The sequence below is a fragment of the Crocodylus porosus genome, unplaced genomic scaffold, assembly GCF_001723895.1.
Source record: "Crocodylus porosus isolate Cpor-Errol unplaced genomic scaffold, CroPor_comp1, whole genome shotgun sequence".
Classification (NCBI taxonomy): domain Eukaryota; kingdom Metazoa; phylum Chordata; order Crocodylia; family Crocodylidae; genus Crocodylus; species Crocodylus porosus.
The window spans coordinates 227,523,391-227,550,671 of NW_017728886.1; the positions used below are offsets into that span (position 1 = coordinate 227,523,391).

Sequence of the window (27,281 nt, forward strand, 5' to 3'; positions counted from 1 at the left end):
AATAGGGGAATAAAAGATACTGGCATATGGTTGTTGACAACGAATAGTGATGGAGTCACAGGAGGAGATAGAAAGGCCACTGTCCAGCAAAACATTTGAGCACATTTGAGTAATCATTATAATTTCCACTAAGGTTTCTCAACCCATAATACAATGAACCCAGGAGTTCATTAGTCTTTTTGGGCCTTGGAAATTAATATGCCTATCAGTTATAGTCCAGACTGGAGAGGAGAGAGGATTTAGGGACCTGGGAAGAGATTAACAATTCTCTCTGAACTGAACTGTATAATAAAAGGTTCAGCTCACCAATCTCTGCTTTGGCTGAAGCTACTGCTTTTGGGTACCCTACACCTTCACTTCTGTTGCTGAAACCATCCTAGTAGTTCAAGCAGTATGCATTTATCTTCAAAACTGGAAATGACAGGATAGGTTACAGGAGTGGGCTGACATAAACAAGATGTGTTTCAATACTGACAAGTGCAGGGTGCTGCACTTAGGCAGTAGAAACCAGCAGCACACTTATAGAATGGGAAACTCCCTTCTTGAGAGCACAGAGGCAGAAAGGGATCTTGGAGTCATTATTGACTCCAAGATGAACATGGGCCGACAATGTGAGGTCACGGTTGGCAGAGCTAACCAGTTCTTATCGTGCATCCACAGGTGCATCTCAAGTAAAGCCAGGGAGGTGATTCTCCCCCTCTATGCAACACTGGTCAGGCCACAGCTGGAGTACTGTGTCCAGTTCTGTGCACCCCACTTCAGGAGGGATGTGACAACATTGAAAGTGTCCAGCGGAGGGCCACACGCATGATCCGGGGACTGCAGGGTAGACCCTACATTGAGAGACTGCGGGACCTGAATCTGTTCAGCCTTCACAAGAGAAGGCTGAGGGGCACCTGGTGACTGTCTATAAACTCACTAGGGGGGACCAGAAGGGTTTGGGAGAGACACTGTTTCCCTTAGTGCCCCCTGGCATAACAAGGAACAATGGACACAAATTATTGGAGAGTAGGTTTAGATTAGACATCCATAAGAACTACTTCACAGTTAGGGCGGCTAAGAGCTGAAACCAACTTCCTAGGGAAGTGGTGCTGGCTCCTACCCTGGGGATCTTTAAGAAGAGGCTTGATGACTACCTGGCTGGACTCATTTGAGTCCAGTCTTTTTCTCCCACCCAGGCGGGGGGTGGGGGTTGGGCTTGAAGATCTACAAGGTCCCTTCCAACCCTACTTCTATGAGTCTATGATGAGGACTGAAAAGGTACTTCACCATCACTGGAACACAGAAACTACCATATGGGCTCAGAGCAATGGACCACCTGGTCGAGTAAGCGAAATCAGGTGCCTCAAGGGAAGGTTTTAGAATCACATAGCAAACAGCTCTGGGATAATCTGCCTCTCTCCTACTATGTTATCATCCTAGCCTCTAACAGAGAGTGGCTTAAGCCCTGAAGCACAAGGTTTAATATCTCTTTTCAAATACTTCATAAATATGACAACCAAAATATTCTTTCCTTCCTAAAATCTTGTTCTGTTTTTATCACATGTACTTATATAGCCACCTGCAGACAAACTACAGTAAGACATTCCAGAGGAGTAATGTGGATTTCCTGGAAACCCCTGAACTCATGACAACTATGCTAGTACCTGGTAATTACCAAGTTAGTCAAAATACTTAATTTCACATAAAGATTTCCAATTAACTAGCACATGCCACATATAAAACACCTGTAGAATTTGTTGTCTTTATTTTTTGTTGTTTCTTCTCTTTTTATTTTAAGCAGTAAAGGTTTTATATAGAGTAATACAGGTTTAAACTCATCAGCAACGTGATGATCCCCGTTTCCTATATAAGAACATAAAAACTGCTATAATGGGTCATATCAATGTTCCATCTAGCCCAGCATCTGGTCTCTGAAAGTGGATGCATTAGAGAAAGTATACAAAAGAGACAGGGTATACAAGTATACAAAACCCCCCTGTCATATCCTCCCAGTCACCGGCCAGAGATTACATCCAATTGTTATGTTTAATAGTTCCCCCCCCCGATGGATTTATCCTCCACAAACTCGTCCAAACCCTTTCTGGGATCCAGCTATACTACTAGCCTCCACATCTTCCAGTAAAAATGAGTTCCATGTGCTAATTATGCACCATGTAAAAAAAGTATAGTTTCTTCTTTGTTTTCAAACCTGCTTCCTGATCATTTCATTGGGCATCCCTTAGCTTTTATGAAACATGGTAAATAACAGTTCCCCATTTTTTTTTTCCATATCCCTGTTGTACTTTTTCCTCTTATTACAGCTTGGCTTTTCCTATCAACAAGTTCTGGGCAGCTCCCTACTTAGTCTGTACAATTTTTTTATATTGCTTTTCTGAGGCACCGCAGGCCACATAATTAAAGTTATGTTTTGAATCTGGCCTTCTTGTCTAAGGTCAAGCCAAAAATTTGTGGCAAAGCTGGGAATGGAAACCATTCTCTCTTTCTAGAAACTCATTTGGGACAAGTCTGAAACTCTTTCCTCAAGCAAATTAACAAAAAGAACCCAGACTTAATAAGTTAAATTTGAACACTATTGCAACAGGGCTGCCTCTGATAGGAAGGGAACAGACTCTGTAACATAGGAGTTCCTTCAGTCCTGTGTCCTAACAGGAGCTTGTTTGAGCAAAACTTACTGAAGGGACAAAAAAATCTTACTGCAGAGTTTAGTGAATGATGCCATTTCTCACTCTAGTAGAAACAGACTTCATTGTGCCTAATATCTATGGCCATACTGGGAAAAAAAAAATTAGAAGAAAAAGTGATGTTCTAATCATGCTTGGCAAAAGTGGGGTTAACTTGAGATAAAGTAAAATGAGAGTCAAAAATATAAAATTCAGTCAGAAACTGGATTTAAAACATCGTGTTTAAAGCATCCACTCTGCCTTCTAAGTCAGATTTTAGTCTACAGCATTCCATCCTGGTAGATTATCACCATGGCAACAACAGTATTGTTCAACATGCATTCCCTGCTGGGAAAAAAATAGGAAAATTATGGTTAGTACATGCATAGTTCTAGGTTTTTTGTTTGTTTATAGCTTGTCTATATTTTTAGAAATTTATATTGTATATATTTTAAATATTCTTTTCATCATGGGCAGCAATTCCCATATATAGGTTCTAAAGGCAAATTTGTATTTAACATCTTAAAAGGTAGGAAAAATCATGGCTGCAAAGCCATTGGTATATTTTGTGTAACTGGCACGTACAGTGTACAGCAAGATCTGTGCAAGTCAGTGAAAGAAAAAACAAACCATCTGCTACAATCACGAGACAAATACTTCTTAAAGCAAACTTAACCCAAGAAAGTTCAGATAAGATGCAACGTCTGCTTTTCAATATAATCCTACTTTTTACTTGATTCTCCAGCTAATTTAGCCACCTGAAGATACAAACTACTCTCTCTAAGATCCACACTTGGAGATCATAAGGAGAAACCCAATATTGGAAACATTTATATTTGTCTGCATATTCCCATGAATTTTAGTTGGACTATATTCAAAGTAAGGGCTACTCAAAAGAGTAAGTTTGCAGAAGCGGAGGATCCTCCTTGCAACAGTAGCCAGAGTAATGTTACTGTCACTCAACAGAAGTACAAGCCTTCTGCAACTCTAACTCATTGCATACGGCGAGGCAACAGTGCCCTCCTCCCCCCACCAGATTTAGCCTGACAGCTTTGGGCTCTCTAACCATGAATCAGTCCCAGTAGCCTGGAGCTTTCTTTACATGGATTGAGTTTGATGCTCTCAAGTATGCTTGCCCTCAACATCAGCTTAGACAATGTCAGTAGGGCTGAGTGAAACGGCACCATTTTGTTTTGACTTCCGTTTCGCCATTTCGAAACACTGTTCTGTTTTGTTTCATCAAAAACGTTTCACCATTTCAACACGTTTTGACGTTTCACCCACAGGCTATAATGGAGAATCACAAAAATGCCTACAACTTTTGTCATTTCTTGCCCTATTTGGATGAAAAGGGATGGTAGCCCTTTCTGAAGGCATGCCAAGTTTCAAGGTGATAGGTGCATGGGTTTCTGAGAAACTGAACCTCAAACTGTTCAGAGTAAGATTCATATCACTTGACAGCAGTGGCAGCCTGCAGTCATCCTGCATGTAGGGCCCCTGGATCTGCACATGGGGTTTCAGCAGGCTGTTGCTGCCAGCTGGGGAAATAGCCCAGAGCTACCATCATCACCAGCTAGCAGAGGCAGCCTGCTGACATCCCAGATCATCTTGGGGACCGCGTCCCTCAGGAAGAGCTGGGGGAAGTGATCAGAGAGCTGCGGGGAAGACTGGGGAGCTGGGGAATCCAACCGGGAACTGGGGCAATGTTCAGGGACATGTTGAGCAAAGGTCCTTGGCTCATATACTTATTAGTTGTCAAGATGTAGACATGTTTTAAATAAAATTAATTAGATTCTCCCCTTCTAAAGTTCAGAACCCTGAACATTCCCCCAGCTCCCAGTTCAATTCCTCCAGCTCTCTGATCGCTTCCCCCAGCTCTTGCCAGGGGCGCAGGCCCCCGTATCTGCATGCCAGGTTTCAGCAGGCTGCCACTGCAGACTGAAGCAAGTGGCAGCACTTCAGTCTTCCTAGCACTCGGCGCAGGCTGCACCAAGCAGCTGCCACTGGTTCCAGCCTGCAGCAGCAGCCTGCTGAAACCCCATGCACAGATCACGCACCCCCCGCCTCAGGAAGAGCTGGGGAAATGATCAGAGAGCTGGGGAATCCAACTGGGAGCTATATGTCAGTATCAGAGCAGTCTTCCCCCACCCCTTCCCTCTCCCTAGTTTGTTTAGCTGCAAGCAAGCCCGGCTTCAAAACTCGAAACATTTCAAAGCTTTCAAAACGTTTCAAAGCTGTTTCAGAACCTTTTGTTTCATTTTAATTTCACTGTTTCAAGTCTGGAACACCCATCAAAATTTCACGCAGCCCTAAATGTCAGTCCTCAACAATTCCCTCCATCCATTGCTCAGATAATTCAAGCAGCTTAAGCAATGAATGCTGGTATCTGAACTCAGATGGACCAAAGGAATAAACTCATGCTAAGTACAATTTCATTAGATAGTACCAAAGCAAAAACTTTAGGAGAGAATCCAATTGATTTTACTTAAAACACGTCTATATCTTGACAACTAATATGTATCTGGGCCAAAGACCTTTGCTCAGATGTGACTATTGCCTTTAGGGTATCGTGCCCTGGAACCTTATTTTGGGATAGCTGATAAAGAGAGAGGAGAATCAAGACTGAGGAAATAAAATGTTATTTTGTCAGTAATTATATATTTTTCTTTTTTCAGCTTCATGGTGGGTCCTGAACAACAACTAAGGCTTTCTTTAGGATTCCAATTAATGGTAAATGTTACATTTTGCATAAAACAGCATCCGTACAGTGGTCTATAGGTGCTATATAGCTATTGGACAGTGATGTAACATTGTTCATCATAGGTGCAGTCTTTTCTATTTTAAAACATGGCCCCATTCTGTATTTATTACCTTCTCTCCTAGTCATTATCTTGGTGAAATAATGTATTTTGTACAAGCTTATGTAGGACAATTATGCCCTTGCTATATTGTTAGGTATGCATTTTCAAACCGGCCAAATTGTACATAAGTGTCTTATAAAATGTTACCATTGTGACTGCAAGTACTTTACAGTGACTGTTTTTACCTTTACACCAATAAATAGCTAATGATCCAAGCTGCTATTTTGTTTTTTCAAAGAAACATGCATGAACTTGAACACACTTATTTTCATGAATTTCTACTTTTCCATTTCTAATAAAAGCTAATCTGAGAGCCCCAGGGTAAATTCTGTACTAGCAAAGAACCTCACCTAGATGAATTACATTCTTAGAGAAAGCAAAAGGAATTAGAAAAGGAAACAAGAAGGGAATTGAATATCATTTCGACATTCAAATCAGCCATCAAGACCAAATACCAAGAATGTAAAAAAGTTGTAGTTCCAAGTTAGTTCAACACTGTACTGAGCACTTAAAAATCAGTTACGAACATAAAACATGAAATTCTCTAATAGTGTCCCTTATACTATAAAAAATGTACCCTCCTTACAATATCAAGTTCCACAAGTAGGGGTGCATCTATAGAGATTTTGGGGGCCCAGTACAATAGCCGATATTTAAGGAGGCATATCGGCTGATCTGACATTCCAGTATGGTGGAAGGGAAGGGGAGAAAGAAGGGGTGTGGGGGGACAGATCAACCCCGCCCCACAGTGAGGGATGGGACAGGGGCAGGCACTGCCCAGCCAGGGGGGTGGGGGAACGCAGGATGGAGGCATGGCTCGTGGGGTGGGGGCAGCTCCTGCTGCTGCTTGCACCCCAGATCTGTGCGGCATGGGGTGGGCTGCAGCTGCGGGCTGGAGCCAGAGCCAGCACTGTGCAGGGCTTTTCATGCTGGGGGCTGGGCTCAGAGTAGCCTCCAGTGGCACTGGGGGGAGGCTGCAGCCACCCCATAGCTCTGCTTCCAGCCCTGCACCGCCACCCAATGCAACCCCAGCTGAACACCCCGCCTCCACCTGAGCTCCAGGTAAAGCTGGGGCTGTGCCAGGCAGTGGTATGGGGCTGGAAGCGGAGCTACGGTGAAATATGGGGTGGCTGCAGCTTCCTCCCAGCACTGCCAGAGCCTGCTCCAAGCCGAGCCCAGTAAAAAGAGCACAGCGCCGGCTGTACTCCGCAGCTGCAGCCTTCCCTGTGTTCCCACCCTCCCAGGGTGCCCACATGCCCCCACCCTCCTGGGGTGCAAGCAGCAGCAGGAGCTACCCCCACCCCATGAGCTGCACCTCCCTCTCATACCCCCCCTCAGCTAGGCAGTGCCTGCTCTTGCTCCCTCCCTCACCGCAGCAGAGTTAATCTGCCCCCCATATCCCTTCCTTTCCCCCCCACCTTTCCGACTTACCAGCTGGAGGCAGCTTTCCATGTTGCTGGCTCTGCTCCGTGTTGTGATGCGGCTAAGTGCAGCACGGGCATTTAATCAGCCAGATTATCAGCCCCATTCGGCCGATATCAGATATAGACAACTTTCTTTATAATCGGTACCAATCTAATATCGGGCCAATGTATTGGTGCACCTCTATCCATAAGTCATACTAGCTAAAATACTTAAGTGTCTAGGATTTCAAAATCCAAAAAAACAAGCAAACAAACAAAAAACTCCCCAAAACAAAAGACCCAAAAAACCCAATATAAAGTAATGCAGAATTACAGGAAACTATACGCTTATGTTTATGTCCTCCCCTCCTGGTATGAGGGCTTACTAGTTAATTGAGAACTGAAGTAAAATGTAGACCATGCTTTCCACTTGCAGTTTAATTACATATTGGTGCATGTTGGAGAAGTACCAATTGGCTTACTCTGAACTTTAGTATAGTGTTTTTCAAGCAATGTGCCGTGACCCTGTTTAGATGTGCAAATGCCTAAACATTATTTCACAAGATATGAACCCAGAATTTTTAACCATAGTGTCAAACACATTATGACATAGTGTATTCTTTCTGATTTCTTTGCAACAGAATCACTCAGTTTTCCATAGTGTAAAAACAAGTGAAATCTAAGACCTGGCATTTTCTGAGGAGTGCCTTAAGTCTGAAAAGGTTGAGTACTATCATGTTAGCATAGCTATATACACATACACGTGTTCAGGTTAGTGGAAAACGTATTCATCTCTAGTTATACAGAAAAGCTTGGCTACTAGTGGGATAGAAAAAGAAATCAGAGCTTCAGCAGATGATATCAGGCCCAGGAGATAACACACTTTCCTTTATCTCTATAAATGCGGTGCTGCACAACAGTGCTTGAAGACCGAAAATATTTCATCTATTTTATTTTCTATTAAATATTTGCTATTTTTTTTTCAGACAACTCTTATTGTTAAGTGTTTTAACCTTCTAGCTCTGGAAAAGTCCCTGACATTTTCTATTTTTGTTTTCACTAGATAAAAGTAATCCAATTTAGAATGAGATAGCTGGCTGCATTAGCTTGAAGTCAGGCAGAAGGCCTGGTAGAGGTTCACCTTCCAAACTAGCTGAAAATCAGAGATGTACGCCTTTTCTGATTAAGTGAGCTCTTGCTCACAAAAGCTCGTGCATCCGATTCCATTAGTCCGTAACTGTAGTTCTCAACCTTTTTAGATGCAAGGTCCCCATGGAAAATTCCATCTCAAGTTTCCCCTTGCTTTGACTCCTGAGAAATAAGAGAGCATTTCTTCTGCTGTCAGGAATGCAGAATCACTGGTCTATAATGTGCATCTCTAGTCTGCCCTCTGTCTGGTTTAGAATACAACACAAAACCTAAGTCAGAGAGAAAAATTACAGTAAATCAAACAATCTTCTTGCAAAAGCAGAAATATTCCCTGTTATGTGTTCACCAATACTCCATACAAGTACTAACTCACAACTGACAAGAATGTGAAAAAAATTGGGCAATTCAGATCAAACAGCTGTGCTTAAGATCCTGATCTCTCAAGCATGCACCGAGTACAAAACTACCTAAGGGGTCACTGTGATAGAATCTATAGCAGGGGCAGGCAATTAAATTTTGGCTGAAGGTTCGTATAAGGTGTTTTGGTGAGCTGTCAATGGCCACATAGGTAGCCCTGCCCTGACAGTTGCCCTACCTGCTGGTCACTGTCTTGGGACTAGAAGTCCCACCCCTAACCCCTGCCACCAGACATCCCTCCCCTTGCCCCCTGGGAATACTTCTTTTGGGAAGGGGATTGCCATCTTAGAACCAGAAGAAAACCAAATCATACTGCAAGTCAAACACCTACTATAACAAATTTTAATTTCATAACAACAGATATTTTTGTCATGATTTGTGTTCGCATAGTGTATATAAAGGTGATTGCATGGAGAACAGCCAGGAGATGCACAGGCAAGGGCTGCTGGGAAATAGAGTCCAGCTGTGGGCTGGATCGACCATTTTGCTTACCCCTGCCTTAGGCTAGGCAGGGGTTTGAACTCTGGTCTTCCCTTTCCTGTGGTACCTAAATTGAGGCATCCACAGGAAGGATTTGGATATGGTCTTTTAGCCCTAGGAGAAGTTAAAAATGTTATAAGACCTGGGATAGACTGAAATTGTCTTTCAACATGTATTGTGGAGCTGCTAAAGGGGAACAGCACATCTACTGCTTACCCCCAGTTATACAGAAGTTTTGTAATTGCTGTACTGGATTTTAAACAGACTTATGCAAACAGATTGCACTTGCAGAATTATTTTAATTGATATACAAGGTAACAAAAAATTACAATGATTTTCTGAAACTGCTGCTATGGCTACAGAGACCAAAAAAAAAAAGACCAATATTAGGAGAAAATCCAGGATTTTTTTTTGACATCTTTAGACTTCATAGCTTGGAAAAAGAGTAAGAAGAAAAACCTCATATGTAGCACAGAACTGTGCCAGGTTTTAGGATTAGTTCTGTTAGCAAGTTACCCATCTTCTAGTTCAACCTGAATCCTTTCTAGGAAATATAATCTGTTCTAGGAGAAGGATTAATTTCACTTTCAGGAGAGTTCTGTACATACTAATAAGATAAATAACTAAAACTAACTATATTAATACAATAAAACAAACACTAATAGTTCAATACTGTTCTTAAAGCTCGATTTATAGAGCCAAAAGTTTGCTGTATACATATACACGTCCTGATATATTCTACTTTAGAAACAGCATTAGATGCCTCTAATTATATACTACGTTTCTGGATTCTGCTGTCATTTATTACTTCTATTAACAGCAAATGAACTATCAACAACTATCCTGCCTTTCATTTAAAGAAAACAGATGTTTAATATTTTGAAAAGAGGAGCACATGTGTAGCCATAGAATACATGGGGTCATTGTGTGCCACTGTGAAGAATTACTGACGAGAAATCAAATAAATTTTAAGAGAAATTCACCAGATACAGATCAAATTACATACACGTTTAAAAATTGTTAGACACCATTTGTCATTCATTCATTTGTTAATGAGAATCAGAAAGTTTACAGGCAAATTTTGACTCAAGTATTGGTTCAAAACAGGTAGTTCATAACTTCAGACAAAAAGGTGAGGTTAGGTCAAAGAAGGCTGGCTGAAATAAATGTCTTGTTTTCTTTTCTTTTTCTAAAAGAAGGACCAAGTTTACATGCATTGTAATCTGTAGTTCAACAGATTATAATTAAATTAAGGTCCAGATATTTTAAGGCATTTAGGTACCTAAAGTGGCCTTTAGTCCAGTTCATATGTAGTTGTATAAAATCTGGATTTTTGATCTTCAAAAAGGACCTGTCATTTTTTGCACAAATAAAAAGTTGTTTTCCTGTAAGACAAACAGACCTCAAAATTACTGCAAAGTTATAAAATAATCTAAACATTCATTTACTAGTTTTATTTAAAGTTTTATTAGTATTTTATGATAATTCAGAGAAATGTAAACATGCAGGATCGTAAAGAAATTACAGGTTAATTAAATACCTTTTAAAAATGTTAGTCATTTGCCGTTTTAAGCATGCAGTTTGAGCTGCCTGACAACAAACAGATTTCCAGAAGCAACAATCAAGCTGATGAGTACTGTGTGTGGATCCAGAAAAGTAATCTAAATTAAGGTAGCCAATATGAATATTTTAAAACAGCTGTTACTGCACAGTCCTAAGTATCTAGCACTTTTCACAGAGGCAAAAAAGTACCAGTAAATTCCACCACTGATAAACATGTGCTCCAGGAACTCCAGGTCACATATGCATTTTGCTAGCGTAAATTTGATTGGCATGTGCACCTTGTCCATCTTTGTGCCTTATACCGAGTAGTGTATGCGTCACTGTCGTTCCTTCTCCACTGCAGCTTCCATAGTCACATACTGGAATGCACGAAGGAGCAACATTCCCCTGGATGAACTTCTAAGGCAGTGAACTAATTTAGGAGACAGGTGCTGCTGAGATAGTTTTATTCACTTCCAACTGAAGAACTGCCAGGCCAATAAAGGTATCAACCCAGAAGACCCCCCCACCATCACACAGAATGTCAAGATTTGGAATCCTATGCATACATCTCAAGAACAAGGATATATTATGAGACTACTTTAACTCTTAGCTGGTGAAGGAAATTCTATGACCCAATAATATGATCTCTTCAAATCCACTTTGTCTTTGGTTAGGAGGCAGAGCAGGCTTCATTCTTTCTGTAAGCTAAACTAAACCTTGCACAAGAGGCTGCAACCTCTTGAGATACAAACCAAAAGCCCCACAACAACAAAAAAGGAGGCTTGAATACTTTAATTTGAATGGGACTTTCATCACCTCAGGCCTTAGATAAGCCTAAAAATAAATACATTACCTTGTAAAATACCATTTCAACTAGTATTTGAGAGAGAAGGACAGGGAAAGAGAGAACGTCATGTTGTTTTATATCAGAGGATGCCCATATATAGCAATCAAAACACACACCTTCAACCTTGTCTTCATGGACCCCAATTCTTGTAGCGCAGGGGTGTCAAACATAAGGCCCATGGGGTACAGAGTTCTGCTGGGGATGCTTCTCAGTGGAGTGAGCAATGGCTGCATTAGCCCATGTGGCTCCCCAACACTGTTCACTCTGCTGCCGCTTGCCCCGGTACTAGAGGTAGATCCAGATCTGTCCAGTGAGAAGCCACGTAGTCCACATTCAGCCCAGGGAGCCAAGTGCATTTGACATCCCTGCACAAGACAGTAATTTAGAAATGCTGCAGTTGGCTGGAAGGTACACCTCCAATAAATAAAAAGGACAGAGGTGGTAGGTGTTTGACCATGGGAGGGAAGGGAGTTACAGCCACCCCCTGAAATTAGAAACAGTCATGAAGACTAGCTCTTTTCAAAATCATACATAATCATGGAGACCAGTCTTTAGCAGTAGCTACAGTTTTAACTCTAGTTAAGTAGGAAAAGGAAGGCAAGTCAGCTGAAGATTATGCTCTGTCCCTGTTGTATGCAGTTATATCTGTAAATTCTTCATTCTGACTTTCAAAAATAGAAACAGGTATATATGTGAGAAAATATGGAAATTTCCAATTCAGACATATGGTAGTGGCAAAACTTTGCTACAAATGGAACAAACTGCCAGCCTGTACTCTAAGGAGATATTCTTAAACAAACAAAACTCTTAAGGGTAATTTATAAAAGACATAAGGTAAGCCACAGAGTTCAGAGTGGAGTCTTGGAAGCGACTAGCAAGAAGGAAAAAAACCCCCACCAACTTGAAAGTACACTGAGAGTAAATCAGTTTATGCTGAATCAGTCTGCAATTTCACTAATGACAGGAGAGCTGCAATTCCAATATTCATCTAAGCAAATAAGCTCTAAGATAAAAAAAAAAAAAAAAAAAAATCAACTTCCAAGATCAAATACAGAAACTAGTTTGGTAATATTTCTTGCAGTTTTACCTATTGTATGTAGTTTAGCTTTCAGAAAAGTGAAGTATTACTGAAATAACTTGCAGCTGGAACAAGGAATTTTTATAGTATGACTGGCAAGCTAGTATGAAATAGTGGTATCATCATTGGAACTCTTGCATATCCAGTGTCTACTTGTGCAACATTTAATGCAAGATCACATCATAGGACCTCAAGCATTTGCTTACCCCCCCCACCTTTTTAGGAACAGAAGGATCTTGTTTGCTCCACTGAAAAGTTACCATATTTTTTCAACTACAACACAACCCCACAATAATTAGACTCTATATATGGAAAATGTATACATTTGTTATAATTTTCCAGCTACAGAATCTAATTATTGGAAGTCTGCCTTGACTTTGTCCTCCACCAATGGCTACAGCAGGGAAAACAAATCTGGAGGGGAGTGAGGTCAGATAGCCTACTTCCCCTTTTCCCCCCTGCAGTCCTTTCCCCCTACTTTCTACTGTCAGACCCTACTTCCTTGAACACATGGAACTGAGGAGTAAATTTAAGAGCACTGACCTTGAATAAACATAATTTAACATATGGTCAAATTACTACAGGTACCCATAGACTCAGTTCATCCAGAATCAATGCATTTTACCTTTCTTGCAATGCTGCAACATTTAGCGCAGGTACTCCACAAACATGCTTTTAAGCAACACTTTTGCACCGACTTTATATAAAAGTAGAAACTATTTTTGGGGGGGAAATGTTTTTGTATCCCAGGTTAAATTAGCCAAATTAGATCCAAATCCTTTTGCTTGAGCAACACTCAAACATCATGTGCGACTCTGCAAATGGCAAGTATCCTCCACCCCAGATTTTTCAGCGTGGGTCTTCAGATGCTCCCAAATCCATCGGCAGGCATCCTACATGCAAGTGCAAGCCTGGAGCCTTGGGGTTCAGATGCCTGCAAGTCTCACTTGCCCTTAACCAAAAGCCACAGAAGCAAGCTAGGGAGAAGTCCCCCATTCCCATAAACTAGGTGTGTGGCTAAGATCCTCCAGCTGAAAGCTGGCTATGGGTAGCTAATAATAAGACTGGTAGGGCATCCTGTCTGCAGTGCATTGGACAGGGGTGTACCTCCCACTACACAATGCCATTTAAATCCATCTTGGTTCTGGTAAAGGACAAGTGCAACAACTACACTCGATCTTATAAAGTACAAGCTTTTTTTTTTTTTGGAAATGTTTTTGTTAGCCAGGTAAGTTCCAAATCCTAATTAGTCGGATACTTTCTAAATCCTTTTGATAATTCAAAAACCATATGTGGCCCTACTACCAGCAGATCCATGGAGCTTCCAGCCCTGAATTCTGCAAGTTGATACTTTACCACTGGCCAATCTGATTTAGAGAGGTGGCAAAAAACCAACAAACAAAAACAAACAAACAAAAAAACCTACTTGGAACCAGTGCCACTGACCGCCATTCTTGTGTATTAGTTCCCAAATGAAGAACTCCATTTCCCAAACTCTGAGGAATATGATTCATTACATACATGACAGCATGAACTGCCCCTAAGTAAAATCACATTACATTTTCTAAGTTTATTTTTCAAAATATGAGAGGGAGGAATTGCATTTCCCTACTGTGTATAGTTTAATGAGGATTTAAACCTGATGGCTAAAAAGAGATGTGAATAAATTAACATTACTGCAGCTAATTATATCTTGAGTAGAGCCAGAACTAAATAGTTTTCAAGAGAAGATTTTCTATGAGAAATGTCTATTTTTGGAAACTAAAGAGTTTATGAATCAGCCCATGACTAGGACTTGTCAAGGCTAAAGATATGATTAAACTGTCAGTTGCAAAAAAAAAGGATCAATAATTACTCTTCAAAATCTGACTGTCATTTTTAGATACAGAAGGACAATCTAGCTCAAATATAGGCACTAATCTGAGAAATAAATTAGGGCAAGTTTATCCAACTGGCAGCCCCTGGGCCACATGCAGCCTGTGAGCAGTTAAGTTGCTGCCCTCAGGCCCCTGCTGCACCACTGCTTCACCTATTGCTCTGACTGTGATAGCAGCCAGAGTTTCCAGGTTTCCCTATCCCTCCTCTAAGCAAGGCTTCCTGCCTGTGTCCCAGGGGTTGGGACAATGCAATCCAGTGCAGACTGAAGGTGATTCTAAGCCATGTGGGGAGATCATATCTGCACAAGGCAATTGTAGATGGGGAGCCTGGTGCACTAGTGGGGGTGGAGGGATGCCCACAAGAGCAGGTGTTGTAGCAGAGAGGATGGGAAGGGATCATGCTCACATGGTACAGCAGGAAAGCAAGGAGGGAGGTTGGACAGATGCTTCATGTGGACCATCATCCACATGGACTGGTGGCCTGTGGCTTGACTGCTACAGCCTGTGAACCCCAGGGGCTTAGAAGTAGGATAGCCCTGAATTAAGGTATTCCCACCAAGGGACAGGATATCCAACAACAATAAGTAAAGACTAATGCTTTAATAAGGGGGTCCCCTATGGTTCAGTGGTAGAATTCTTGTCTGCCACACAGGAGACCTAGGTTCAATTCCAAGACAAAATACAGCCATGGAGGACCCAAAGGTCTGGACCCAGTCTGCCCTTTGAATTGTTTCAGTGGCTTGAAGGTGGGGGGATGGAAGGTCTGGACAGCCTCCGCTCCTTCAAAAACTCCTTCCTAGGCATATATATCAAAGGTCTGGGTGACCTCTCATGCATACACCATGATCTGGAAGGATCAAAGGTTGCCAAACCAAATAAACTAATGCTTTAATGTTGAGAACACAGTTAGTGCATTAAATGGGTATGCATGGAACTATGTAGATGGACATTTTTTTTTCTGCACAAGATCTCTCATCTGAGTAGACAAGCCTTAAAACCAGGTTGTAAAAAAGAAAAATGAAGATAAGTTATTAGACATAAATCTACTGGATAGCAAAGGCTGCTGGCAGATTCCAAAAGAAAACAGAGGGTGGTCATTTGCCTGTACAAGGGGAAAAATAATTAAAATCAAAACTGGACATTTGATACCTCTATACTTCTTCAAAGGCTAATTTCCATAAATACTATGTAGTTAAAAGAAATTTAAGATAGGTTCTTAGGGTCAATGACTGTAAACTGGCTCCACCTGAAAGTGCCTGTGTGGAAAATAGCATTAAGCATATTTTGAGATGGGATGCAGAATGCATGCAAAAGATAAACAGTGTACAGTGCTGGACAGTGGGTGCTGACCATAGCCCACAGCCTGACACACTGCTTTGGATATTACCTCTCAAGTTTATGAGGTGGAAGTCTGAGCTGCTGTGAAAATCCCTTCTAAGTACATGCTGTCTAGAAAAGGAAGCTTCTAGCACTTGAGGTGTCAAACTGAAACGTGGCAATACTCAGTCCACTAGCACAGCTTTCCAGAGAGGAAGCCCTCATGTACCAATGGCTTTCCAAACAATGGCTCACAGCTATGTTGGGCCTAGCTCCCTTACCAATCAAACCAATAAAGGCTGTATTAATTTAATGTGGGAATGGCACAGCATCAAGGAAACAGTCTTAAAAAGTTACTCAGTCTCAAGATAGAAGATGCAGATGTTACAATCTTAATGGACATTCCCACAAAAGTTTCCCAGCGCATCACTGAAGACAGGTTTCCTGACCAAGTCAGGAAGCACATCCAACAAAGCATTGCTTTAGGCTACTACCGAGTGTGGTAACAAACACAACCCTTTGAGCAGCCAACCATTACAGTTTCAGCATATAGATTCTCATTGTTATGTCCTAGCAGTATACACAGTATACACATTCTTTGACTTGGAAGAGGACTGGTACTTGCTGCACCTCAATTACAAAGGAAACTAAACTGACTTAAGAGCAGGGCTGTCCAATGGGTGGCCTGTGGGCTGCATGGTTGACACACAACTCTCAGGCTCCCACCTGGCCACTGCTGCTGTTACTGCTCTGGCTGAGGCAGCTGCTGGGATCTTGGGGTTCCCACTCCCTCCTCTGGCCTCCACTGTTTGACCCAACCCGAGAGAGAGGGAAGAAGTGGGGCAGCTCAACACAGCCCACAGCGCTGGGTGGGGGCATTGCCCAGAGTGCCTGTGCAGCATAGTGCAGTGGGAGAGCCCACAGCCAGGCACCCAAAGGTGAGGTAGGATGCTGCATGCACTGCAGCAAGGGGGGCCAGCCCATGTGCTGCAGGAGCATCCATGTACAGTGAGAGGAAGGGGAAGCACTTGCACACATACAGCATGTAACCTGGGGATCTGTGGACCCTACGGCTTGCAGATGCCACTGGCGCAGCCCATGCAGCATTCTAAACTCCTGGCTGCTTAGAAGTTGTACAGCCCTGCTTCAGAGGATGCAAATCATTTTTTTCCCCTCTTGTACTTTTGGACAAATACATTTAATAGCACAAGATTTCTCCATATTTTGTTACGCCTCCTGTTGTCCACTTTTCCCTCAAACACTGAATCCCCTCCATATATACACAAGAACACTAGCTAAACTAGAGCAGATATTAGCGTAGCTGGAATTAAGACCCTGAATGCCCTCAGCTCACAATCTGTGAGCTGCACCGAGACCATTCAACTGATGGGCTTTCACAATTCAACTGTGTACTTTTTTATTTTTTAACTAGTACATGGTGGCAGAGACACTGCTATCAGTATTTAAAGGTGAATTAACTACAGGCATCAATCTACACAGACATCGAAGTGTTATAGCAAGGCATTAAAGGCACATCTATACCACTCACTGCAGCTGGCAGCACTGTGCTAAAACATGCCATGTACACTACACAACTGCCCACATCAAAAGCAGTCTAGTTGCATTAGTGCACTAACTGCCTCTACCTCCTGTGATAAACTGATAGTTAACCCCTCTCCCCCTCACCAGCAGCACAAAAACTGCCATACTACCCTCAATTCAACAGGTAGTGCACACAGAACAGTCCAGACTTTCAGCATGGCACCATATAGCACAGGGGTGGGCAATTATTTCAGGCAGAGGGCTGCTTACTGAGTTTTGGCAAGCCATCAAGGACTGCATGACAAGCAGTCAGGGGCAGATAAACATTAATTTTCTAAATTTTTTAGGGGTCCCATGGGCCAGATAGAATGGTCTGGCAGGCTGCATCTGGCCCACAGGCCGTATTTTGCTGTATTTTGCCCACCCCTGCCATAGCAGGTAAGTGAGCAGCGTAGATTTTGGGGCTCTCTGAAGCACTCTGCTTCGACTTCTGTTCTGATGGAACAGCATTTCATTTCAAGTTCTGCTTCGTTTTGAAAGCACTGTTCTGTTCCATTTCACTGAACCAGTTTTGCTGTTTTGACATTTCACCCATAGGCTATAATGGGGAAGCACAAAAAAGCCTATACCTTTGTCATTTCTTGCCTGATTCCAATGAAACTTGCAGGGGTGGTAGCTGCTTCTGAGGGCATGAAGCCTGCCAAGTTTCAAGATTGGTGCAGGGGTTTCTAGGAAACTGAACCTCAGGCTGCTGACAAGCAGGAGCTGGGGAGCAGGAGCAGCATCCTATGATCCGGCAGGCAGATCAGGGCCCGCACTCCCAGGAGGAGTCCAGCAGAGCCCCCACAGCCCTCCCGGGAGTGCGGGCAAGCCCCCAGTCTGCCTGCCAGATCACAGGTCACTGCTCCTGCCACTATGGACCCAGCGCTGGAGAATTCAGCCTAGCTGGGGGAAGCACCTCCTGCAGCCAGGCTCAGTTCACAGCGGCTAGCAGCGCTGGAGAACTCGGTGCAGTTGCAGGGGAAGCACCTCCTTCAGTCTAGTCAAGTTCCCAGCAGCTTGCAGTGCTGGGGGAAGTCACCATTAAAACCAAACATGCTGGACAGACAACAGCAGAAAATTATGCTACCAGTTCATGTACTTTTACTACACCAACCTTTGTTGCATCAGACTCCTTGTGACAGTTTGGGAGACCATTCGGACTTGAAACCTAAACCATTTAAACATAGCCATGTTTTCAGGAGACATTTGGGGAAAAACTAAGAAGTACTGTGGGTATTTGAGCTATGTTTTCAAATTGCTATGGCAATACATGCATGCACACAGACAAGACAATGCAGATAATGAATTTTGAGAATTCTAAGTGAAAGTAAAGCATCTAGATTGCCTTGTTGCTTTTCATAAGTGTGTGTGGGGAATTTTTAGTGTGAGTAATGGGGGTGGGGGAACCACCCTCAGACACCTTCTGATCAAACGTAGTCTTGGATATTCAACCTCTGTCTCCATTTTAAAATTGTCAGCCAAGAAAAGATCAAGTAGGAGTACATTAAGGTACAAAGCTAAATATTGACAGGTTATACATCTATTAAAAAAGCATGCCAAAAGTTATGGGACTAAAGGAAACAAGTACAGGAAGTTACATTAGTGAAAACACACAAGCATAAATCATACCATAACTGGAAACACAAGGAATATCACAATTATACAAATTAATTAGTTCATAATAGAACTTTAGTACTTTAGAAGTATAAAAGCAGGAACAAAAAGTCAAGAAAAATTTCTTGATGGCAGAGATTCATCTTTGTATAACACTTGTTAAAAAGAGATACCTATCCTGACTGGAGACTTTTATATGCTACTATAAAGTTATAACCACTATCTGTTTTTGGGTAAAGTACATGAATCTCAAAATAGATTTAAAAACAATAAAATTTGTTCTAAGCAACCATGATGGTTGGCACTCTGCAAAAGTGTCTCTCACAGCTTAATTTAAGTGGTAAAAATATACTTACTGGTTTTTCAAGAACAACCGGATGATCAGGAAGGAAGTCTGGCTTCTTCTGTGAGTGCGAAACACTCGCAAGCTTTAAGAGGAAGTCTCTACTGTATTGAATTCTTTCTGTAAACATACATAGGTATACAAATAATTAAGTTATCTGAACATCTATTAATAATTCTGCATTTACTAATGTGAATGTTTGACATAGCTTTTATAAAAAGGTGCCAAAAGGATTGTCATTGTGAATAATGTTTCAATCCCTCTTAAAATAACAATTAGAAATACCCCAAGATAACCAGCTTTTCAAAGAACAATGCAGAGCTATAGATGTTTAATGGTTCAAATCTAAAATAAATGTGGCGTGTAGCAGTCCCAGGTCTTGTATTGGGGTGAATTTATGAGAGTGTTCACTAACAAAATAAAAAGACCAATCCAGAATTGGCTAACTATCCATTACACAAGTAGAGAGAGGTAGTTAGCTACGTTAATCTGAAGTTAGGTAAAAAGCAGGGCAGTGTAGCATGTGGACAGACTCATTCATGGAGAGGCATGAGCTTTTGTAGGCTATAGCCTATTTCATCAGATACTCTGAATGGACTTGCAAAGAGTGTGGGTCCTACTAAAAATAAAATGCTGGGCCCCCCCAGAAGGGAAATAGCATGAAGGGCACCTAAGATGGCTCTCACCTCTGCCCCTTGCCACTGATTAGCTGAGGGTGGCAAGGGGTGGGGCCACATGATGGGCAGCCCTTGCAACGAGTCAGCAGCAAGGGTAACTGGGGCCCCTTGGCCAGAAGCATAGGGGGAGGGGGGCTGCCAGGATCGGCCCATAAAAGTGGTGGCCAGCCCTGTAATCTCCCCACAAAATTGACTGGCTCCCTGCTTGAGTTGGGTGAACCCCTAATTATGAATGGAATGAATAAAATCATGGAGGTAAATGGAAAAATGGATGGAATTGCAACATGGGTCTATCAAAGGAAGATCATGCCAGATTAATTTGATATTTCTTAGAAAAAATACATTTAGAATATTCAATCTAACCAGTAAGCATTTGGTATGGTGCCAAATAAGGATTATGGTAATTAAGATGGAGATTACTGAATAAATTACTATAAAGTGGGTAAGGAATACTGTAATGCAGGCAGAAGACTAAGAGGATGATCAAAAAAAAATGGACAGCAGCCATGCCCACATGAGCTAGTAATGAGCTACTGCACAGTCAGTGTCACCTAAAAGCCATTTGGCAACACTACTGCACCATTACTGTGCACTCATTTAGTATTTGTTTATACAAGCACTAAATGATTGCACAGTCGGTGTCTCATGTAGACACAGCCAGCCAATATCTATCTTAATGAGGTGAGGCTAAAAAAAACCTTGGCCTGTTTAGCTATTGGTAGGGGAATATAGTTATGCTATAAATAAGAGATAAATATCAGAGAGGGTAAAAACGTATTTACACCAGATGACAATGTTAATACAAGACCAAATTGCCAAAAGTGAGTTTTGTTTAGAAATAAAAAGGTTTCAAAACAGAAAAATAAGGTTCTAAAACAGCTTTCCAATAAGAACAGTAGGGGCAAACAACACAGAACACAAAGGCTGAACTTGATCATTTTATAAAAAAAAAAAAATAATTGCAGGCAATCATGTACAATAGTAAGATACTCTTCAACTCAGACTTATTCTAGACCTGCATTTCTAGGTACTGGTCAAGCATGCCAGGAGATCCATATCAGTGTAGCTGTACTATTACACACACACCACTTCCAGAGTCTTGATGTATATTATTATTACATTAAAATACCAAATTGATGAGACTTTTCACATCATTCCTGATTTGGAAGGAAGCCATCACTCCATGAAGCAGATGCCAGTATTTGAAACAAAAATATGTAATTCACAACTCCTTAGAATTAATATTTTCGCTCCATCTTACAAGTCAGTAATTCAAACACTGATCTGAGCTTACCTTTTTTAGATTCAACCTCATGCTGTTCTGCATGATTACTTTCAATCATTCCAGGAGACTCACACCACTGGAGAAAAAAAGTGAAGAGAAGAGATACAAATTATTCAAAGTTTTAGAAGCATTTCACATAAAATGCATTATATGAAGATCTGGTGTTCTCTCACAAAATGCAAGGATACGCTATTCAAAGTAAAGCTGATATTGAAATTAATTATGGCAAAGTCAAGTTTACATCTACTGTTACATATGAGCAGTCTCAAGCAAACAATAATTTTCCATGCTGTATAACAGCTAGAGGAAAAACTAGACAAGCAATTCATTTTCTAATGGAATTCAAGCAATGAGGTTTATGCAAACAGAAGAACAGTTTTGTATAAGTAGAACTGGGCCAGCATCTGCACCGGTGACTTTTTTAAACTATAGTCAGGAGTGGAGATGTACCAATGGTTACCACCAGCAGAATCTGTAGCACATACCTAACTGAACAAGAGCCAGAAGAAGGGTGAATTGCAGTTACAAACTTTGCAAACAGATAACCTTGAATGGCTTATTTCGACTCACACAACCTTAGCGACTACATCCTACATGCAGGCTGCTAACTGACATTCATTTAAGGGATGATGGGATCTGACCTAACAGGTGTGCTTCTGCTATGCATGTAGCATGGCAGAATGGGCAATTTTGGGATCAGACCCAAATCACGCCATACTTGCCAGCACTGGGGTAGACTGGGATTTTGATCCTGGTCTCTCCCTGCGCTGGCAAGTTAAAGGCCAGGTGCCTGATAATCTGCTGACTGTCAACTCAGCCGGGGGAATAACACCAGGTTGACAAATAGCTGATTGTTAGCCCAGCAGGGACCACACTAGGGCTAGTTCCAGACTCTTGTGCAATCCCAGGCCCAGCCAATTAACCCAGCCCAACACACAGTTTAAAGTCCCTCTGCTCCCTGTGCTGATGTCCAATTTGAGCTGCAATAATTCAGAATGCATTATTCCTAAACTATCCCACAGTTATCCAGTCTCTTCTTGGAAATCTTCAACTTCCTGGACAACTTGTAAGACCATCCAAAAGGACAGAGTTAGGATGTTTTTCCTGTGATTTAATCCATCACTTCTACTGCAATTTTAACCCATTGCTTCACAGCCTACCTTCTGTAGCAGGGGAGAATGGTTCCTACTTCTCTTTATGGCAAATTCTTAAAGATTTGAAAACTGTTGTCATTACTCCCACTTTCCTTTACCTCTCTTTGAAAAATGAACGCCTACACAGATGGCATAATTAATGCGTCAACTGTACCATAAATTGCAACATAACACATTTTTAACCAATTTATAGTGCAATAAAATGGCAAACCAGCCACAGAGATGTTCTACATACAATGAAGAACATCTTTACGGCTGGTTTGCATGGAACCTTAAATTTAAAAAATGGCATGAATCCCAGATCTAGGGCTGCCTTGGTCTGGATGCCAACATTCACCTGAAAACCAGGCCCTGAATATTTGCAGTCTTCTGTGCAGCCTGGGCACAGAGTTGAGAGGGGATCAAAGCAGGGAGAGGTGGAACTGTTGGCGGAGATGAGGGATTGACAGCTCACAGTAGTCAGGCTATAAGGATCCAACATGCTACTCTAAAAGGTTGCCTAGGGCACAGAAATTATGACACCAGCCTAGCAAGAAGGGGCAAAAGCAAAAGCCACAAAAAACAGCATACATACATTTTACTGAAGCTGCTGGCACCCTTCTGGTTATGCGATAGTAAGCAAAGGAACAAACAGAACACTGCTAGCTCAAGATCAAAGGAGAACCAAAGTACCTCTCTACCTATCTTCCCAAGTCACATTTTGCCTCATTTGTCCCTCAGAATGGAAAGTAAATACTATTTTCCAACAAATACAATAATGTGGTTCTGAATTCAGGAGGCACAGAAAAATATTTGCTTGACCACCATTTTAGATGCATATGGGGAGAAATTTTAATCCAGATTTTGTGATGTTTGCTGCCTCAAATGTACTGAGTACATTTCTACATGAAAAGGAATGCAAGAACTCCTGCCACTGCTTATTAAGTGCAAAATATGGAAAAAATGAGCAAGATAAATGAGCATTTGTTATCCATATGTAGTTGAGGATTAACAGAACAAGCTACTGGAGATAAACTTTCTGAAGCTTAAAGAAAAGTCATATTTGAAAGTCACTGTTACCTCTTATGGAGATGCGTTTTTCAGGCCTTAGTGCACATGTACCAAGAACATACAAAATTTCATTTCAACATTTCAAGTACAGCTCTTAACAATCAAATGAAAGAACAAGACTCACTGTGAAGAGCTTACGCTTACAACTGAATAATCTCATGGCACGTTTCTGTGTCAATTTGTGGTATTCTTTTATCAGTTCTTCATAGATTTAGCAATTTACCATTGTTTTTATTGTATTCAGTTAATTAGATGCTTACCCAACTACTGTCACTACGTAAGCATACTTGACTGTCGCATGCAAGTTCAGTTTCAAAGTTGAAATTAATAGTTGAAGCTGTTGGAACAAGAATAATAGTAAGCAAAAAGTCGACTGTCCATTTAGAACACTATCTTAAAGACATTTGTGTGCAAATACCCAGTAGCAAAGCCAAACAACAAAAAAAGATCCAAATGCTTTGTTTCATATTAGTTACCATACAGGTGTTTCACCTAGTTAAGCACCAGATAAACAGGTCCCATTTCTTTCAATATGTTTGCCATGTAATGCTTTTATTCAGCTGCTGTCCACAGTAACATTTCAGCTTTTATCCCAAGCCAATGCAATAATTCTATTTATTATTTGCATTATCATAGCAACTGGTTGCCTAATCATAAATCAGGAATCAACTAGGTGTTGTAGACCAGTGGTTCCCAACCTTTTTTTTTTTTTCTTTTTTTCACCTCAGCCTGGCAGGAGTGGGATGGGATGTGTGGAGCTGGATGCCTCCCTCCCTCCCTGGGTTCCCCTGCTGCCCGGCTTTAACCCCAATAGCTCAGCAGTGACCCCAGAAGCTGCTCACCTGAGTGGACAGACGGGGGTGCAAGCAGGGGTTTCATGTCACAACCCAGCCGCCTACCTGCCGCAGCCTGGTACCGGGCCGCGGTCCAGTGGTTGGGAATTTCTGCATGTAGCCCCTGATGCAGTTGGCAGCAGCAGGTGTCAGGCCCTTAGGGCACTCCTGACCCACTGCAAGCAGAGTCCCCTAGCAGATCGTGGCTCCATCTGAATCCCTGGAGCAGCACATGCAGCCCAGAGCACCCCCAGCCCGGCCTACTGGCATGCGCCTTCAATCCAAACCAGGCCGGCTCTATACCAGCATATAGGGCTCCCAGTACAATAGTGTGTGGCTCACACCTATGGGGCCAGACTGGCTCTGTGCCTCCATGTGGGGCTTTCAGCACTCCAGCAGGAAGCCCCATGTGGAGGCACAGAGCCCATCCGGCCCAATAGCACATGACTCCCGGTCTGCATGCCATCAAGCCAGGCAGGCTCCATGCTTCTACATGCCACTCTCCACTGGAGTGCTGTAAACCCCACATGGAGGCATGGAGTCAACCCAGCCTGGCCTGATGGTATGCAGCTCTTACCTGTACTGCAGGGAGCCATGTGCTGGGATGGAACCAGCCCAACCAGTGGGCTGGCTCTATGCTGCCACATGCAGTTCCTGGGATTCAGCCAGAGCCATGCACCACCAGGGGCCTGCCTGCTGTGGGCCAGAAGCACCTTGAGGGCCTGCCACCTGCTGCTCCCACCAGTGACGAAGGCTGTGTGCAGGGGGCAGGCATCCGGCAGGAGGGCCCACAAACCTCACACCCCACCCACACTTCCACATACCCAACCCCCTATACATGCTCCCAGCCCCCACCCACAAACCCCACACACTCCTTCAGAACCCCAACAAAAACTCCACATACCCTGACAAACCTGCCCCGCCACACACACAATATACAAGAGTAAGACTTATTTTGAGCTATTATGCAATCAGTTCTATATACACTACACAAATGCACAGAATCAGGCTAAAAATATTTTTTGCAATGAAATTTAAGTATGTTATAGTAGATATACTGTGGAATACATCTACTATAACACAGGAATACTGTGTTCAGTTTTGGGGCCCCCAATACAGAAAAGATGTGGACAAATTGGAGAGTCCAGCAGAGGGCAACGAAAATGGTTAGGAGGCTGGGGGACATGACTTATGAGGACAGGTTGAGGGAACTGGGCTTATTTAGTCTGAAGAAGAAAAGACTGAGAGGGGACTGAATAGCAGCCTTCAACTAACCTGAGGTTTGAAAAAGGATGGATCTATACTGTTTTCAGTGATGACAGAACAAGGAGCAATGGTCTCAAGTTGCAGCCCAGAAAGTTTAGCTTAGATATTAGGAAGAATTTCCTCACTAGGAGGGCAGTAAAACACAGGAATAGGTTACCCAGAGAGGTGGTGGAATCTCCATCCTCTGAGGTTTTTAAGACCTGACTAGACAAAACTTTGGCTGGGATGATCTAGTTGGGGATGGTCCTGCTTTGAGCCAAGGGAGTTGACTAGATGACCACCTGAGGTCCCTTCCAACCCTAATTTTCTATGATTCTATGTTTGATTTGGGGGGTTTTTCTGGTTCTAAGATGGCCCTCCCAAAAGGAGTACTTCTGATGGCAGAGGTCAGGGGTGAGACTTCCAGTCCCAAAATGGCAATCACGGGGCAGGGCACTTGTCAAGGGGCGGGACTACCCTTGCATCCCTCAACAGATCACCAAAAGTCATTAAAAGGCCCTCCAGCTGAAATAACTGCCCACCCCGAGCTAAGATATCTCTTGACTTTCTCCAAGAGTGGGGTGCCAAGGGTATTGGAAGTATCCAGCAAGCCTCTATGCATACGTCTGCACAGAACCCTAATTAAACGAGAGATGTTCCCCCATCATCCATTGATAAACTGATGTGCGAGCCATTAGCTAGACTGACTCAAAGAAATGACAGTTTGTGGGATTTTAAAGCAGTAGCTTCAAGTTCTGAGTTATTTTGTTGTTTTGCCACATTCCCTGTGTTAAGTTAAAAGCAAATCTTTTCATGAGACGTTCCAAACAAGCATAAAGAAAAGAATATATTATTTTATGGAGAATTTCTTCAGACAGTCTGAAAAGTCATGCTGCTCACAATGCAGAGCTTTAAAATTCCTCAGTGGGGGAGCTGTACAAACTTTTGTATACCCCACTAACTACTCAAACTCATTGATCTAAAAAGACATCTTTGCTATATACTGTCCCAGGCAATTTGGCATCTTTCTTCCACTGAGTCTAAAAATCAAATCTTTTGAAGGAGAGTTTCAAGCACATAGTTTAACTATGCAGTGGGGAAATACCTTACTTACTTTAACATGGCCTTTGTATATTTTCAGCTGCAGGATAATTAGTAGCGCACATCTCAGATTAAGGAACGCTATGTAAATGAATTTCAGCTGGCTCCTAAATGCAAGTATTAGCCTCAGATTCCATAAGAAGATAGGCTGAGCAGAAGTTCATATGTAGGCAGACAGGGATTAGTGGGAGACAATGCAGTATTCTGACCTCAGAACTACACAGATAGCCTTGGAGAATTCTAAAATGGACTTTAAGAGTGAATCAAAAAACTCCCACCTAAATCCTTGAGTGCCCAAGGCTCTGTAGACACGCAATAAATTTAAGTTTTCAGCAGTAAAAACATGTGCCACTACTACATATGCACAAAAAGCTCAGCACTTGCTTCATATTTAACCCGGATGAAGATTTACAAAGCATGTTTTCCTGAGACAAAGTTCATCACAGCCCAAATTTGTCAACCATGCTCAACAAACACCTACCACACACTACCAATTTCAGCACAGAACGCAGCAGTCCTGCCACTTTTATTTAAGACCATGACCAGAGAACAACAGCTTAGAACCTAGGATGCTCATACAGGAAGTGAGACAAGATTCTAGGCCCTTATCAGTTTATGAGGGTTCAAATATATATTTTCTGCCTCTCAGAAGATTTCATAGACATTAGGGCTAGAAGGGACCTCGAGAGATCATTGAGTCCAGCCCCCTGCCCAAAGGGCAGGAAGTCAGCTGGGGTCATAGGATCCCAGCAAGATAA

At 42.2% G+C, this 27,281-nt stretch overlaps 2 protein-coding genes across 2 annotated transcripts in view; one reads left to right on the forward strand and one right to left on the reverse strand.

Annotated features, from left to right (window-relative positions):
• The window catches only part of NECAB1 (N-terminal EF-hand calcium binding protein 1), a 123,181-nt gene extending 117,442 nt beyond the window's left edge, over positions 1 to 5,739 (forward strand). Inside the window, exons 12-13 of the mRNA XM_019550306.1 lie at positions 1,558 to 1,649; positions 5,339 to 5,739. Coding sequence (XP_019405851.1) covers positions 1,558 to 1,649; positions 5,339 to 5,367 — 121 coding nt within the window. The 3' untranslated portion in view covers positions 5,368 to 5,739. The remainder of the gene's footprint in view (positions 1 to 1,557; positions 1,650 to 5,338) is intronic.
• Positions 5,740 to 9,252: 3,513 nt separating this feature from the next.
• The window catches only part of CUNH8orf88 (chromosome unknown C8orf88 homolog), a 32,816-nt gene continuing 14,787 nt past the window's right edge, over positions 9,253 to 27,281 (reverse strand). Inside the window, exons 3-8 of the mRNA XM_019550318.1 lie at positions 24,187 to 24,288; positions 23,605 to 23,681; positions 21,150 to 21,216; positions 19,192 to 19,298; positions 11,482 to 11,730; positions 9,253 to 10,358 (exon numbers count right to left, since the gene is read on the reverse strand). Of these exons, the coding sequence (XP_019405863.1) occupies positions 10,314 to 10,358; positions 11,482 to 11,730; positions 19,192 to 19,298; positions 21,150 to 21,216; positions 23,605 to 23,681; positions 24,187 to 24,288 (647 nt within the window). The 3' untranslated portion in view covers positions 9,253 to 10,313. The remainder of the gene's footprint in view (positions 10,359 to 11,481; positions 11,731 to 19,191; positions 19,299 to 21,149; positions 21,217 to 23,604; positions 23,682 to 24,186; positions 24,289 to 27,281) is intronic.